This window comes from Colobus angolensis, unplaced genomic scaffold (genome assembly GCF_000951035.1).
Source record: "Colobus angolensis palliatus isolate OR3802 unplaced genomic scaffold, Cang.pa_1.0 Scaffold102, whole genome shotgun sequence".
Taxonomy (NCBI): Eukaryota; Metazoa; Chordata; class Mammalia; order Primates; family Cercopithecidae; genus Colobus; species Colobus angolensis.
The window spans coordinates 269,105-285,552 of record NW_012111142.1 but is presented as its reverse complement, the minus strand read 5'-3'; the positions used below and the strand labels follow the sequence as shown (position 1 = coordinate 285,552).

Sequence of the window (16,448 nt, the reverse complement as noted above, 5' to 3'; positions counted from 1 at the left end):
TGTGTGTAAAAGTAGCTGGACATGGAACAGGTTCTCAAAAAATCATGGGTGACTAGTAATCCCTTGTATTAGGAAAACAGGAATATCTGTCAGAATTAAAACCACTTTCTAACGTGATGTTGTTTCATTCTGAGGCGGTAGCACGGTGTGAGTAAACATCGTCAGAGCCTAGGGCTCTGGAATTTTTTAGCGCTGTGTGATTGTGGGCAGATGCCTTACCCTCTTGGAGCGTGGAGTGTATGGTTTGTAACTGGGAGATAAAATGGGTGAGCGCCCCCCAGGACTCCTGTATTAATTAAGGGTGCTAACTGTGCCTCCCAAGTGAGGGGCGCGGGCCCGCGCTCACCCCCACCTCTCGGGCGCCAGGCGCCGCCGTGTGGGCCGGGCCGGGAAGCCTTCCCGGTCCGCGCCAGCCACGGCTCCAGGCCATAAGCTCCGCCCCCGGCGCGCGTCTCCAGGCAGCGGCCCGGCACCTGGCAGACGCGCGGCGGCGGCGGCGAGCGGTGGCGCTCGGCTCGGTCGGCGGCGGCGGGGGAGGGCGCGGCGCACCGATGGGCGCCACTGAGAAGGGAGGCCAGAAGAGCCGGAAGCTGTTTTCCTTGCGGCGGCCGTGGAAGGCGACCCGGCGGCTGTGGAGGCAGCGCTCAGCTCGCCAGGCGGGGCAGGGTGAGTGTGGGCGCGGCCAGTCTGGACCTGTTACCCTGAGGCAGGGGCGCCGCGGCGGCGGGGCGGTCCCCGGCGGTCTCTCTGGCCGCGTTCCCGGCCCCAGAGCCTGGATGCCTAGGCGACCCCTGAGCCCGACCCCTGGCCTCGGGGACGGGGACCGATGGGGAAGCGCACCGCTGGGGAAGCGCAGCGTTTTGTCTCGGCACAGTCTCCTTTCCCCTAGCCTCTGCTCGTTGCTTTGGCTCCAGACACAGGGAAGCCACGGTGGCGCGGCGACACAGCCTCACTGAGGTTAGCTTGTCCCCGCCCCACACCTGGCCTGGCGCCTGCAATGCAGTGACCTTTGGGGGAATGAATCCGAACCCGAGGGTCCCTTTAAGGTCCTTCCGCCCTGCACCCACCTCCTTTCTACCTGCCTGCGGTGATCTCGAAGCTCTCGCCACGATAAACTATTTCCTAGCACACTCAGTCCTGTCCTCGCCAGGGCCTCAACTCACAGCCAATCACTTACTCACTCCATTCATTCATTCCACAATTTTTATCGAGCCCCTCCATCTGCCTTGATCGGAGGAGAACACGATGGGCAAAACCCGGCTTGTGGAACTGCTTCTAGAGAGGAAGACAGACATTACACACGCAAAACAGAGAAAGCCCGGTACACATTGCTATGTGTGCTTGGAGGGAATCAGATAGTCTGCTGAGAGAGGAAAAAAGGCAGGGGGCCCGAGCTTCCGTGGCAGGCGGACTGGGAAGGCCTCTCCGAGGCATTGCAAGTTAGTGGAGACCCGAGGACTGACGAGGAGTTACTCCAGCGTGGAGCCGAGTAATAGAGAATAGCAAGTGAAAAGGTTCCCAGAGTGCCTGAACTGAGCAAGGGGAAAGTGAGGGATGCAGGGCCGGGATGAGGTCTGGGCAGAACATGAGGAGGAGTTCAGATTTTATTCTACGTGAGCTGGGAAAAAACACTGAAGTGTGCTAAGCAGGGAAGTGACCTGATCTGCTGGTTCCCGGCTTTTCTCTGTTTGCAGTGTCCATGCCCGCATCTCAGCCTGTCGGATTCCTACCCTCCTGCCAAGACTAGCACAAATGCAGTCTCTTCCCTGAAATCTCTGGGGTTCCTGCCACCTGTAACCCCTCCTTTAGCATTTCGTCACCTGTAGAGCGTTTGTCACTGTTCATCTGGTATTAAAGATTCCTCATTCTCATCCATTTCATCTTTGCATCCCCCACCAGGCTAAGTGCAGGGCTTGGTACTGTGTAGATACTGCTTATGAATGTGTCTTGTCCTGTCCTTTTTGTCTGTTTCCATCGTCTGAGGATCCTTCCTCTGAGGGGTTGACATGCCTTATTTCTAAAATGGCCGACCAGATGCAGGGCAGAGCCAGATTGCACCAGGACCCTGCCATCGATATAGTTACCTCACCCACTCCCGGTGTTTTGAGGATTAAATAAATTAATGAATTAAACGAGTTAGTAGTTACAAAGTGTTAGTACCTAGTAAGCATTATAAAAATAAATTTGAAAATGACCAGCAATAATTATCTTTCAAATATTTATTTATTGAATTAAAAACAAGGTTTTCTATTGGTGGTTGTTAGGGAGACTCTGCACCTTGTCAGTGTCATCTTGCTGGCTTCCAAGTATGTGTTCCTACTTTTTTTAAGTCAGTACACCAATAAAATTCATTCCGTACTGTCAGCAAGAGCTATTGCTGAGGCCGGGCGCGGTGGCTCAACCTTGTAATCCCAGTACTTTGGGAGGCGAGGCAGACAGATCACTTAAGGTCAGGAGTTCGAGACCAGCCTCGCCACGGTGGTGAAACCCCATCTCTACTAAAAATACAAAAATTAGCTGGGTGTGGTGGCATACACCTGTAGTCCCAGCTACCTGGGAGGATGAGGCAGGAAAATCGCTTAAACCCAAGAGGCAGAGGCTGCAGTGAGCTGAGATTGCACCACTGCACTCCAGCCTGGGTCACAGAGTGAGATTCTGTCTCAAACAAACAAACAAAAAGAACTATTGCTGAAACTAAATAGGGCCGAAGGCTGACCACTTCTCATCATGAGCTTAAATGAGATCGATGATTGCAACAAGTATCCCTTGAGTGATAATTACATGCGTAGCGTTATTCCAGATATTGTGTGAATGTTTACAAAAGAGGAATAAATGAATATTGCCACTGTAGTAACTTGGGTTAGAATAAGTGTTCTAGTCTTATAATTTTTATTTTAATTTTTAAAATATTTGTTCTGGGATACACATGCAGGATGTTCAGGTTTGTTACATAGGTAAAGGTGTGCCAAGGTGGTTTGCTGCAGCTATCAACCCTTCACTTAGGTATTAAGCCCAGCATGCGTTAGCTATTCTTCCTGATGCTCTCCCTCCCCTGCCCTCTCCACCACGGGCCCCAGTGTGTGTTGGTCCCCTCCCTGTGTCCATGTGTTCTCATTGTTCAGCTCCCACTTATAAGTGAGAACAACTGGTGTTTGGTTTTCTGTTCCTGCATTAGTTTTATAATTTTTAAAACCAGATCTATAGTGCCTAAAAAACCATCTCTGCTTCTGTGTTCCTGACCTAGCGTTTACTCACAGCTTCCCAGGGCTCACTGCCATCCCACACCTCTCTTTTCTTAGATAGGATCTTGGCTGCTCACTACATTCCTCTACTATCTATCTTCCCCTTTCCCCATAAGCCCTGGGTATAAAGCCATTCTAATGTCTAATGTTATATGATACTTGACATCTTAAAGAATAGTTCAAGTACAGGCTTTTGTTTAGATCTTGACAATACCCCTGGAAGGAGAGAGGGCAGATGTTATGTATTTCCCCCATTTTATATATAAGGGAAGGTGAAGCAAGAGACACTAAGTGATATGCTGGAGGTCATGTGACTGGTGAGTGGCAGATTCAGGCCTGTCTATCTATACAACATCCTTTCTGCCACATCTCCCTCCACACATGAAAAAACATGTTTCAATAGCTATACTCATGGAAGAGGGGAGTAAAATGAATAAATATTATGCAATAAAATAAATTTATATCTCAATTTTATTTGATTTTTTAAAGTTAACCTGAATTTCTTATGATGATGTTAACATCATTTTGGGCATCTAGAGTCATACGCTTTGATGTCAGACAGGCTGTTATTTGAATCTGCCACTCATAAATGGCACATTAATAAGCTGTGTGATATTAGACAGTGTCCTTAGTCTTTCAAAAATGGAGTTATATATTATCTGAAAAATGAGGATGACAATTCCTATGTCATGTAACTCTGATGATTAAATGCATTTCTGGTACACAGAGGTTCACAAAGGGCTGGTTACTTTTATTAGTATTAGGTTTACTATTACATGTATTCATATTAATAAAACAAAACCTAATATTAATATGGTTGAAAATGTAGACTATTCTTAGAAAATAGTCTAGAAAACCTAGAAAAGTCTAGAACTTATTAGAAAACCATAATATTAATATGGCTGAAAATCTAGACTACTATTAGTATACTATTGTTAGTATAGACTAATAATAGTGTAGAGTTTCATAATAGTCCAGACTACTGTTAGTCTAGATTAATGCTTAGTCTAGATTGTCAACCATATGATCACACTCGAAATACGGTTAAAAGTTCAGTGCACTCTGGGAAGCAACCACAGCTGGAGGCTTTTTTGGGGCGGTTAACCCTTCTGGGTCAACCAGAAGGTCTTCTGCAGCAGCATCCTTCTTTCTGCCACCTTCTTCTTTTTCATCAGGAGGCCGCAGGGGAGAAGGAACATAGCTTCTAAGGATTCCTGTCATCTTTGCATCCTAACACTGTGTCCTGAACATAGCAGACATTCAATAAATATGTCTGGAATGAAAGATTCCTTCCATTTATATATTTCCAAAGAGAATGACTCTGAAATTTACACTCTGAACATTTGTCACTAAAAGTTTAGCATAACTATCTAAAGGGACAATTACTGCATCAAACTGTATAAACATATTTTTGATTTTGAGAGATATTGCCAAGTTGACCTTTGTATATTTGTGCTAATTCAGTTTCTGCCAACCGTGTGTAAGCTCCCTGATTCCTTACTGAATATGGTCAGACTTTTAAATGCTTGCTAATTTGATGGGTATGAAATGGTATTCCATGTTGTTTTATACTGAATTTTCTTGACAAATAATGAAGCTGAGTATCTTTTCACATGAATATTGGCCATTGTTGTGTGAACCTTTGTGAAAGGCCTATTGATGCCTTTCTCATTTCTTTAACTTGGTGGTTTTTTTTTTCTTATCCATTTTAGGAATTCTTTAAATATTCTGGATATGAATTATTTGTTGGTTTACAGGTCTAAACAACTTTTAAAAATATACTTAATCATGCCAGTAGTTCTAAATGAACAAGCTGTGCTGAGTTGAAATTAACCCTCCAAATGCTTCCATCCATTGCAGAAAACCATATTTTACTCAAATATCAAAGTTCGTAGGTTACAGAAAAGGGAGCAAATGAGGAAAGCATTTTATGAGCAGTAGACTTCTCTAGCCCTTGAAATTATGGTAGATAACCGGCCTTGAGTTCCTCCCACCAGAAATTCCTTCCTCTAAACCCTGTGCCGGATGAGGAGCCCTTTCCTGAACTGTGGTATATTATCTGGGAAGACACAGGTTGGAACTAGAGTCATTGTCATCAGTAGATAGTATTTTCCAGAACAATTTACTTGGAGAAAAGGACAGAATTTCTGTCACGTTGATCAGTGGTTTATTCTGTCACTGCCATTGTCTAGCCGTATGTCCCTAAAAACAAGCCACATTGAATGGAGGTCATGATCCCTACCTAGCCTATTCCTAAGGATATTAGAGAGATCAAACGAGACCATAAAAATGAAAGGGCTGTGTAAATACAAGGTTTATTAGCCAGGCTATGGGAAGTAACCAACACTTTATCAGAGTGGGGAAACCTTACTGACCCACAGTCTTTGGGTCTGTGGCTCTGGCTCTCCTCCTACCACCTGTTCTGCATACAGGTGCACGATTGTAGAGAGCCGTGGTTCTCCAAGCTTGGTCTCCAGACCAGCCACATGAGACCAGCAGCATCAACATCACTCAGGATCTTGTTAGAAATGCAAATTCTAGGCCCCCTCTCAGAGCTACCAAATCACAAACTGAGGGGTGGGAGGATGGGAGGATGGGGAGGGATAGGAGGCTGGGACCTGGAAATGTGTTTAAATAAACTCTGCAGTAATTCTGACACATGCTAAAGGTTGAGAACCACTGACCTACTAGGATGAACAAGGGTTTTACAGTCAGCAAATGTGGGTTTAAATCTCAGCTCTCCTACTTGCCAACTTGTGACGTGTAAATTACTAGACCGTCTTGGGTTTCCAAACTCTTACCAATAAAAGGAAGACCGAGTGTGGTGTTGCAGGTGAAGCCACTCTCCTTTCCTTCCCATTTCCCTCACAGGACTGTGTGAGAAATAAATGACATGACGATTCTGGACTCTGCTATGTTTAGCTATGTGTCTCCTTTGGCAAGTCTCCTTGCCTCTCTGCCTCGTTTGTCTCATCTAATAAAACGAATGGCAAGAGTTAACATGTGCATTGCTTTTGTCACACTATGTGCCAGCCACCATCTTAAAGAGTGTATGATTTTATTTTATTCTTATAATAACTCTGTTTTACAGCTTTCATTTTACACATAAGAAAAACTGAAGCAGAGAGAAGTTCAGTAACATTTCCAAAGTTATACAACTAGTAAGCTGGGATTCAAACCCTGGAGGTCTGCTCTGAGTCCTTGCATTAAAGACAATGCTTGCCAAATAATAAGTTCTCAACAAATTGATGATGATGATAAGAAAACAGCTTGGCATATAGTAGGTACTCCATATAACCCATGCTGCCCCTTCTCTGTGACTAGCCCTAATCCTAAACATCTACCCCCTCCCCACAGTAAGCACATTTTCTTTTTCCTTCTCACCTCTTTTCTGGTCATTTGGGTGCTCTGAGCAAGCCAGACAGAGGCTTGGCTGGGTGCAGGAAGACTGAGTGTGGGGTTGCAGGTAAAGCCACTCTTTGGGAATGAATGACTAAGCAAGCAGAAGCTCTAGACAAGTCATTGAAAGATCATTTCATCTGCCTAATTTGGGACATATGTTCTGGGTCTCTGCTTACCTATCAACTAATCAAGAATTAAAATGCCTCAAAAATTCCAAGGGCATGTAAAAGCTTTTTTTTTTTTAATTATTTTTTTTGGTGCCCAGTGTTTCCTCAGAGTAAAATTTGCAGCTGGGAAAGTTTAATCCACAGTATGATAGCAGTGTTTTTTTTCCTTTCATTTTTGTTTTGCTCGGACAATAAAAAGCCTTATTCCCTTTCAATTCAGAGTTTCACTTGTTGTTCTTGAAAATTCCCTTCAGTTTAGCTCTCAAGATGGCCTCGGTTGCTGAGCATGAGTCACTGGTTTAGTGACTCAGAGTGGCATCTAACAAGACAAGGATGTGCAGGGTTGTCAAGGGACCTAGTGGCCAGTGGAGCCTGCCTGATGCTTTTCCTAAACCCAGTTTTTGAGATAGAGCATCTTGTCCATTAGCGGCTGTTTCTAATCATCCTCAGTACCAGTTTATCTGAAGCTTGGGGTCTGATAGAGACATTGCCTTGTTGTGGAAAGCTCTAGACTCCATCTTTGTCCTTAACTGGGTGTGGCCTTGAGATTTACTGTGTGACATGACAAGACTTCTGAGAGTTCACCCAGCTCTGCTTGGAATAGCCACAGAATCAGGAGGCCTGTGCTTCTGGAAATACTGCATCAGGAGGGAAAATAAAGGCTCTTTATATTTGATGAGGCCTTCAAACCTCTTTCAACTTAAGGAGAAAAAAGATTAATTAAAGTTGGATAGAGAAACAGACACATGTGATGAAACAAATATACCCAAATGTACTTGGATATGGGGCCCACTGAACTTTCTTTCAACTTTTTGGTGTGTTTGAAACTTTTCAAAATACAATGTTGGGTACAATGCAAATACCCCTAGAAATGATTACACTTTTGAAAACATTATTACTTCCTTTTCCAATATAAATGGGTGTCTTCCTTCCTTTCTTCCACTTCCTTTCTACTCCTAGCATTGGTCTTTTAAAAATTTTGGTTTGGGGAGCCTTCTTTATTAAAAAGGGCCTGGAATAGTTAGAAAGAAGGAATAAGACCTAGTATTTGGTAGCACAACAAGGTGACTAGAGTCAATAATGATTTAATTGTACTTGTTAAAATAACTGAAAGAGTATAATTGGATTGTTTGTAACACAAAGGATAAATGCTTGAGGGGATGGATACTCCATATTCCATGATGTGATTATTACACGTGGCATGCCTGTATCAAAATTTCTCATGTACCTCATAAATACATACACCTACTATGTACCCACAAAAATTAAAAATAAAAAAAATTTTTAAAAGGGACTGGAGTGAGGGTGGTTGGTGATTGGTTATTCCTTTGTGCCAAGGACTTCATATTCTTCTTCATATGTAATTCTCACAATAATCCTACAAACTAGTTATTATTTTCCATATTTTATGAGGAAACTGAAGCTTAGGGGAGTAAACTTGACCCAGTTACAAGGTAATACTACTCATCTTACAGGATTTATGGAGCCCTTATGTGTCAGGCTTTGTGCTATGAACCTTAAACGTATTAACTTGTTTGAGCCTCACCCAGCTGTGAAAGATGGGTACCATTATCACCTCCATCCTGCAGATCAGGAAATGGAAACTTAAGAGAGGTGCAGCAACTTGTCTCAGCTTATATTCCAGGGGCTGGTACATGGCAGGGCCCATGTTTGAATCCATTCTCTTACACTTTATTTTATTTGGTTTTTGAGACACAGTCTGGTCTGTCACCCAGGGTCTTTCTTGCTCTGTTGCCCATGGCTCACTGCAGCCTTGACCTCCCAGACTCAAGCATCCTCCCATCTCAGCCTCCCAAGTAGCTGGACCACAGGCTCATGCCATCATGCCCAGCAAACTAAAAAATTTTTTTCGTAGAGACGGGGTCTCACTATGTTGACCAGGCTGGTTTTGAACCCCTGACCTCAAGCAATCCTACCACCTTGGCCTCCTAAAGTGCTGGGATTACAGGCATCAGCCACCTCTCCCAGTCCTCTTTTGCTTTGGAGCTCTTGCCCTACTATTCAAACCCACGCCTTGGGGTTTTTTTTTGCCTAATTTGGTAAATTGGCATATCTAGTGGAAGCCTCTTGACCTGAGACCACAGGCTCCTGAGGACAGAGAATGTTTTGTTCAGCACTGTGTCATTCCTAGTGTTCACAGCAGTGCCTGGTACCATGAATATTATTGAATAAAAGAGTGCATGAATGATGGCTTCTCACCACCTACTCCCTCACCTTCTCAGTCCCCCAAAGTGCTCCTCTTGGGCACATTTTGGCTATCCTGGACTTGGTCCTTGGAGATAAAGATGCCAGTTTCTCTGATGTGGTTTAGCCAATGTCTCATTTGGTGGCCGGTAAGGAGTTGTAATGAAGGCAGCTTTTCCTTATTGGTCTTAAGTTGTCAAAGACAGCAGAAAGATATTATCCATTGCCACGGAAAGATGGGAACCAAAAACAAATACTTAAAGTTCCCAAAGCTTTCAGGGAGTCTTCCAGTTGTGGCAACGAGAAGTCAGCGCAAGGCCCCCTAATAGCCATGAAAGCTCTCACATTATAGCTATATTTGACTCTTGGGTTGCAGTAATGAACAGGTAGGTGAACACTGGCAATTAGTCCTCTTAAATGTGTCCAAGCAGTTGGTAATTATACCGTACATTTATTTAGTGTTTTGTTTACAAAATTCTGTTCTCCCTTTTAATGATATGAACAACCCAGTACATATATAGGACAGCTATGATTATTCCCACTTTACAGATGAGAAAACTCATGCCAGAGAGGTTCTGTCACTTGCCCTACACTACTCAGTTAATAAAAGGTAGAGATGGTAGAAGATAGGTCTTTAACCCTTTTAATGCCTAGTCCAGCAAATTTTTAATGTCAATATTGCATTTAACTCAGTAATTTCTGAGGATGAGAGTAACAGGAAGATGTATTCCTTTCTGTTGCTCTTCTTCCAATTTGGTTAGGTTATGTATTTGAGTCAGTTAGTCTTTCTGGATACCAGTTTACTAATCTGTATCATGGGGAATAAACACCATCCATCAGTGAGTATGCATGAAGCAGAGGAGATTGGGAGGGTTCAGAACTTAAAAAACAGTTTCCGAGTGAAGCCGTTTGGAAGAGACTGTGATGACTCTTACCCATTGTCCATAAAACAAGTAAAATGGCACCTCCCTTGGCCACCCTACCTAAAATGGCACCCCTGTTACCTCATTACCATGTTTCATTTTTCTTCACAACATTTATTGCCATTCATTATATGTCTACATTACCTGTCTGAATCCTTCCACCAGGGTGCAATAGCCAAGAAAGCAGGGACCTGAAACCCTAACAGGTGGAATAGTGCCTGGCACAAATAACCACGTGTTGAATAAATGATTGAAGGAATGAATGAATGAATCTGAGCTGTGGAATGATTTAGAGTAAGTGAACTGAATGACCGAAAGATTTACTTGAATCCTCCTTACTCTCCAACAGAGGGGTCTTATGGTTTGGCATCCTCTTACCTATTCCTAGTCTGCCACTCAATGGCTTACAACCAGTCACTAAAGCCTCCTTGAGTATCAACTTAGGCCTGAGTGAAATGGGTTCAATAACCTGTGTCCATGCAGCAGACACAGGCCATTATATTGCACTGTATGCCTCTGTACTGTAACGCCTGTGAGCAGCTTGAGGACTGAGGGCTGGTCCTGTGCATTGTTGTATCCCCAGTACTTAGCATACAGCCTGGTCCACAGAGAGGTAAAATAAATATTGAATGAATGAATGAAAGTACAGGGCTCTTAATCCTCCTCCAAAGCTGACTTACCATCTGAAAATAAACCTGGTGCATGACACAGACATCCCCTTCAGAGATGAGGAGGCGCTAAACAGTTAGTTCCCTATCCTGAGGGAAGGAAAGGCAAGCCTCGGCTCCAGATCCGGTTCCATGCCATGTTTTGGAATTTGTGTTTACGTCTGCCTTCATCCCCATCCTTTCCGCTCCAGTATAAGCAAAATTATAACCCCGCACACCGACTTGCATGCAATTATCATAGCCCGAGTGCTCCTCCGTTGAGAGACTTCGCCCCCGAGACCGCTGACTGTGAATGACAAATCAAAAGTCAGGGTTGCAGAATCAGACGGACTTTCCTGCTCATTTGCAGCAGAGGGAGGAAGCAGAGAATGAAAGATTCTGAAAATAAAGGTAAGGGGCGGACTGCAGAAGGATGGCTAAGAGAGGGCTAAAGGCTAAAAGATCCTAGGGATGCGATGTCACTCCACAGACATATTTAGTTTGTATTAATGACTAGTTTAAAATTACCGTGCCTATATTAACATTCTAGTTATATAATAAATATGATGACTTTAAAAAATGACTAGCTTCTAGTTTCCAAATATTGTGTCATTCAGCTTTCCATTTTTGTAGTACTAAATATAACTCTGTTTTTGCATTCTTCATTTAATCTTGGCTGAGTAACACAGCTTTCACAGATTTCCTTAGACTAGCTCCCAGATTTTTGATAATTTTATTTTGGGGGTGTTCACAATAGTCAATAATGAATATACAGGTTTTCAATGCATTATTAGAATAGGAATATCTGAAATACTTGGGACTTAAAACAGTTTGGGTTCTCAAGGTAAACGCTGACGGAGAATCCTTTAATGAACATTAATCTTTTTAGGAGCGCTCCATGGGGAGCCGTCGCTGACCTTCAGAACTGTTTATCTTGCAGAGAAATGTTGGGATGTAAACTACCCCCACTCCATCAACCTCTACTCCTTACCTCCCCCTCACCTCCCAACACTCTAATTCTGTTGGTGGGGGGATGGGGGAAGAGAGAAACCGATTTAAATAAAAACTCAAAAAAGGAAAGGGCTCCCTGAAAAATGAGCCAACCAAATTTTAAGTTCAACAACAAGCATTCTGGAGGATTCTGGGGTTTTAAATTCGGAGGCTCCTTAAATGTTCTGCCGCATTTGGGGGAGGAGCGATGGACCCTTAGGTCTCCGGAGGCTACACGTGTTCCCCGATCCCGTTTCCGGGGGGAGCCCTTCCTTCCTATTGCGCTGGTTGTGCTCCTGGCCCGCGTGCCCAGGAAGGGCGCAGAGGGGCCGCGCGCCCGGGGGAGAGCGCTCGCGCGGTCGCCAGGGCGGAGGACGCTGTCTGCGCGCGGCGGTGCCGAGCCGCTGCTTCCGGAACGCTAATTTTAGGGTTCGCTGGCCCCCCTTTATTTTCAGCCGGTTTCCGTGCGAGCTGCTGCGCAGCAGACTGCGCTTCGAGTGCGCTGGGTTTTAAGGAGGCTCCGGCGCTTTCCCCTTGGGCTTGGGGGCTTGGGTGCGCAGGTGGGGGCTGGCTCGCAGCCCCGCGGGCAGGTTTCGCGCAGCGACCCTCCCGGCACCCGAGCTAAGTTCTTTGGGTGAGCCGTGCAACAACGGAGGCCCCAAAGCTCTCTGCGCGCAGCGCCGCCGGTCTTGGCCTTCTCCAGTCCTCGGGAGTCTGCCACCCTCTCTGGCTTGTTACAGGAATCCCCTCCTGGTGGTGGGCAATGATGTATACATATTCAACGTTAGAAAAAGAAGGAAAAAAAAAAAAGCCCACTCACAACCTAATGCCAATGGAGAGAATGGTATTTTAATCTATGAAACTGTAATGAAGGCTCTTAAACAATCCCACTTTCCATAATTGAGGCTTTCAAAAGGGCCAGGTAGTGGTGTTTGTATTAACATCTCATAGGCTCTGGATCATTCACATCCACGTATTGATCTATGTGGTTTTGACGTTTACATTTTAATGAAGCAGCCTTAGTGGGGAAGAAAACAGCTATGCATGGGCCTAGTAAGCGGGAAGAGGACCTGTTCACTCCTGTTTCTAAGCAAGCATTTACGAGTAGATATTACCTGTGTGTGAAATCAAAGTATTTTAAAATTAACTCTAGGAAGAATGTTGGTTTTTCCTTTGTTGTTTTCAGTGGTTGGAGAAAGGGTTTCTGGAGAGAAAAAAGAAAATTGCTTATTTGCCAAGTCATGCTAGGCCATGGACATAATTTAGAAAAAAAATTAAAGCTGCCTGAATTGGAGGCTCAGGTTAAGGTTAATATTCAACATTGTTTGAAATGGAAACACTCTTGGTTTCTCAGTGTATCAGTGTGTTTTAAGCTCAGATCCCCGGACTTTTTTTTTAAAGGAGAATTGGTATTTAGAATTTTTTTGAGACTGAGTCATGCCCTGTTGCCCAGGTGGGAGTGCAATGGTGCGATCTCCGCTCCAATCTCTGCCTCCCAGGTACAAGCGATTCTCCTGCCTCAGCCTCCCAAGTAGCTGGGATTACAGGCGCATGCCACCATGCCCGGTTAATTTTTGTATTTTTAGCAGAGATGGGGTTTCACCATGTTGGCCAGTCTGGTCTCGAACTCCAGACCTCAGGCGATCCATCTGCCTCGGCTTCCCAAAGTGCTGGAATTACAGGCGTGAGCCACCGTGTCTGACCAGTATTTAAAATTTTTATTTTACTTTGTACTGGGAAGAGCCTCGGGTTTGGAGTCAAGATTGGTAGGCTCTTGCTGGTTCAGTTATAATTCATTTGTGACCTAGGACAGGACTCTTTATTTCTTTGGGTCTCAGTTTCTTTATCTCTAAAATGGAGAGCTACCATCACATGAGTGGTTCAGTAAATGTTGACTTGTGGCTTAAGAACTGCCTGCCTGCCCTATCTTTTTAGTTCATCTTAGGACAATTCAATGAGGTTTTTAATACAAAAGACATTGTGTAACATTGATCCAGCATATCTCAAAATGTTTTGCAAGCCAGGAAAAAGAAATTAAGTATAAGGCAACTGAAAAGAAAATAGTTGAGTGAGTTAATAAGTAGATATTGGCAAACATGACAGCTAATTATAATAATAACAACTATAGCTCCTATTTAATAACTGTTATGTGAAAAGCTCTCTGGGAGGTGCTTTACATATTGTCACAACACTGCAAGGTAGGTGGTATTTTATTTTGAAGAAATGGATTAAGAATTTTGTACAGGGATACATAGCTAGTTAATGGCAGAGCTATGATTCAAAACCAGGTCTTTTTTTAATCTCCAAAACCATTCACATGGTAGGCAAGTACTTGAAAATAAGTAGCCCTGTACTCTGTAAAATTACAGTTTTTAATAAAATTCTCAACATTTTTAGAATTAACTTGCCTATATAAAAAGGGAGATGTGAACTCTAGAATAAATGATGGCTTTTGACTAATGTTTTAGGTTGTTTTTATTTGGAAAACAGATATTTTAACTCTTCAAATTCAGCTCCAAATTTTCTTTTTACTAAGTTCTTTGAGTATGTTATGCAGCAAGGTCTTAGAGGCGGAGGTACAAAATAATAAGAATGAAGACTGAAAATTTGGGTGAAAAATTTTTTTTGGTCTATAAGAGGTCAAAGAAAATAGTTCTCATTTCAATTTTTCTGTTATTTTTCTAGATTTTATTTAAAAATGGCAAACATAGCATTTGTTTAGCAAACAAAGTTACACATAACATTTTAATAGTAGGATTTAAAAGTTGTCATGGCTGGGCGCAGTGCCTCACGCCTGTAATCCCAGCACTTTGGGAGGCTGAGGTGGCAGATCACTTGAGGTCAGGAGTTCAAGACCAGCCTGGCCAACATGGTGAAACCCCGTCTCTACTAAAAATACAAAAATGAGCCACGTGTGGTGGCAGATGCCTGTAATCCCAGCTATTCAGCAGGCTGAGGCAAGAGATTTGCTTGAACCTGGGAGGCAGAGGTTGCAGTGAGCTGAGATAGCAAGACTGCACTCTAGCCTGGGCGACAGAGTGAGACCCTGTATAAAAAAAAAAAAAAAAAAAAAAAAAGTTGTCTATACCAATGGTTCCTGAGAGCTTTTCACTGGAAGTTATTACAAAATCTAATTGGGTTTGAGCAGAGTCAGATTCAGATTTTTAGGATCTAAATATTAAAAAATAGTGTGGTGTTCATCTTCCAATCTGTAATTCAAAATATGTATAAATAAGTTTTTAAGAAGTGATTTTTCTTAAACATCATGACTACTTTGATACTTTTAGAGAAAACTCAAATTCAAGGATTTTTGTCACTGTTGCTTGTAACTGGGTGAGTTGGTGAAATGATACTTTAGCTGGGGTGATCTGTAAATGACCAAGTGACTTCTCAGAGCTTCAGGGGTAGCATGTGGTTAAGCTGGGATTAGAGACTGGTCTATGCCAGTGGAGGTAATGAATGGGTGTGGTGTTGCTTTTTGGGGAACACACTGGAAATCTGCAGGTGTGTTATTTGATGGTCATATGATTGAGGGGCACTAGTAGCATTCATTGGCAGAAACTAGAAATGATAGTGCCTTCCAGTGTTCTGGATTGTTCCATTCAATGATGAATTAGCTCATGTCCTGTGCAATTTTCAAACGTTTTGCTGAAGCTGTGGGTGAAAACCTTCTATACTTTTTTGGGCTTAGATCATAAATTGGTTTCACTATACACTGAAACTTCCAGGATTAAAAATGCTGTGTAAATCTAAGGAAGATTATACTGAATTTTGTTCAGGAAATCACTTACCCAAAGCAATGCCACTTGTGTTTTAGACACCAATATAACACACCTGAATCATAAAATCTATATACAGATGCAAGTAGCTACCTACTTAATTATGTTTTCCAATATAGTCTTGTCTGAGCATTTGCATATTGAAATACATGTTGCTTTATTGTAAATAACTTATTTCGCTTGTCTTTTACATTACTGTTGAAACATAGATGTATATATACATATGTATAGTTTAATTTTGTGTTAGTTTGGTTATTTCACCTTTAAATTTCATTTTGAGATACTAAACAAGAAAATACAAAATATTTTTATATTTATATGTATTTGTGTTACTCAGAGTTTACAAAATGATTTGATTTTTTTTTTTTTTTTTTTAGGGGGGGGCTTTCCCTTTTGCCTGGACTGGAGTGCAGTGGCTGGATCTCAGCCCACTGCAAGCTCCGCCTCCCGGGTTTACGCCATTCTCCTGCCTCAGCCTCCCGAGTAGCTGAGACTACAGGCGCCCGCCACCTCGCCCAGCTAGTATTTGTATTTTTAGTAGAGACGGAGTTTCACCGTGTTAGCCAGGATGGTCTCGATCTCCTGACCTCGTGATCCGCCCATCTCGGCCTCCCAAAGTGCTGGGATTACAGGCTTGAGCCACCGCGCCCGGCCATGATTTGATTTTTACCCCTGAACGTTTTAAAATAATTTGAACCAACATTAAAACTTCTGGAGACTATAGGTTCAATAAGGTATTTATGGCTTCTTTAATAAAGATTAGAGCAGTCTGCAACAATGAGATTGAGCTGAGCGTAAACTACCCTCTTTAAAGGGCAGATATACTGGGTTAAAAGGGTTATAAATCTTCTAAAAGTGATGTCACTGGTCATTGATTATTTTTATGCTATTGTTATTTCCACTAACATTTTTATTTTTTATTTTATTATTATTATTATTGAGACGGAGTCTTGCTCTGTCACTCAGGCAGGAGTGCAGTGGTGATCTTGGCTCACTGCAACGTCCGCCTTCCAGGTTTAAGCAATTCTCCTGCCTCAGCCTCCCTAGTAGCTGGGATTACAGGTGCACACCACCACACCCAGCAAATGTTTGT

General features: G+C 43.1%; 1 protein-coding gene across 3 annotated transcripts in view; it reads left to right on the top strand.

The window, feature by feature from the left end:
- Window positions 1-466: 466 nt before the first annotated feature.
- Window positions 467-16,448, top strand: part of DNAJC6 (DnaJ (Hsp40) homolog, subfamily C, member 6) — a 167,446-nt gene continuing 151,464 nt past the window's right edge. For 2 of the 3 annotated variants that reach the window (XM_011940724.1, XM_011940731.1), the window contains exon 1: window positions 10,553-10,997. In XM_011940724.1, the coding sequence (XP_011796114.1) occupies window positions 10,976-10,997 (22 nt within the window). In that variant the 5' untranslated portion in view covers window positions 10,553-10,975. Of the gene's footprint in view, window positions 667-10,552; window positions 10,998-16,448 lie in introns of those variants that run through there. The other variant, XM_011940716.1, reaches the window with a different exon arrangement.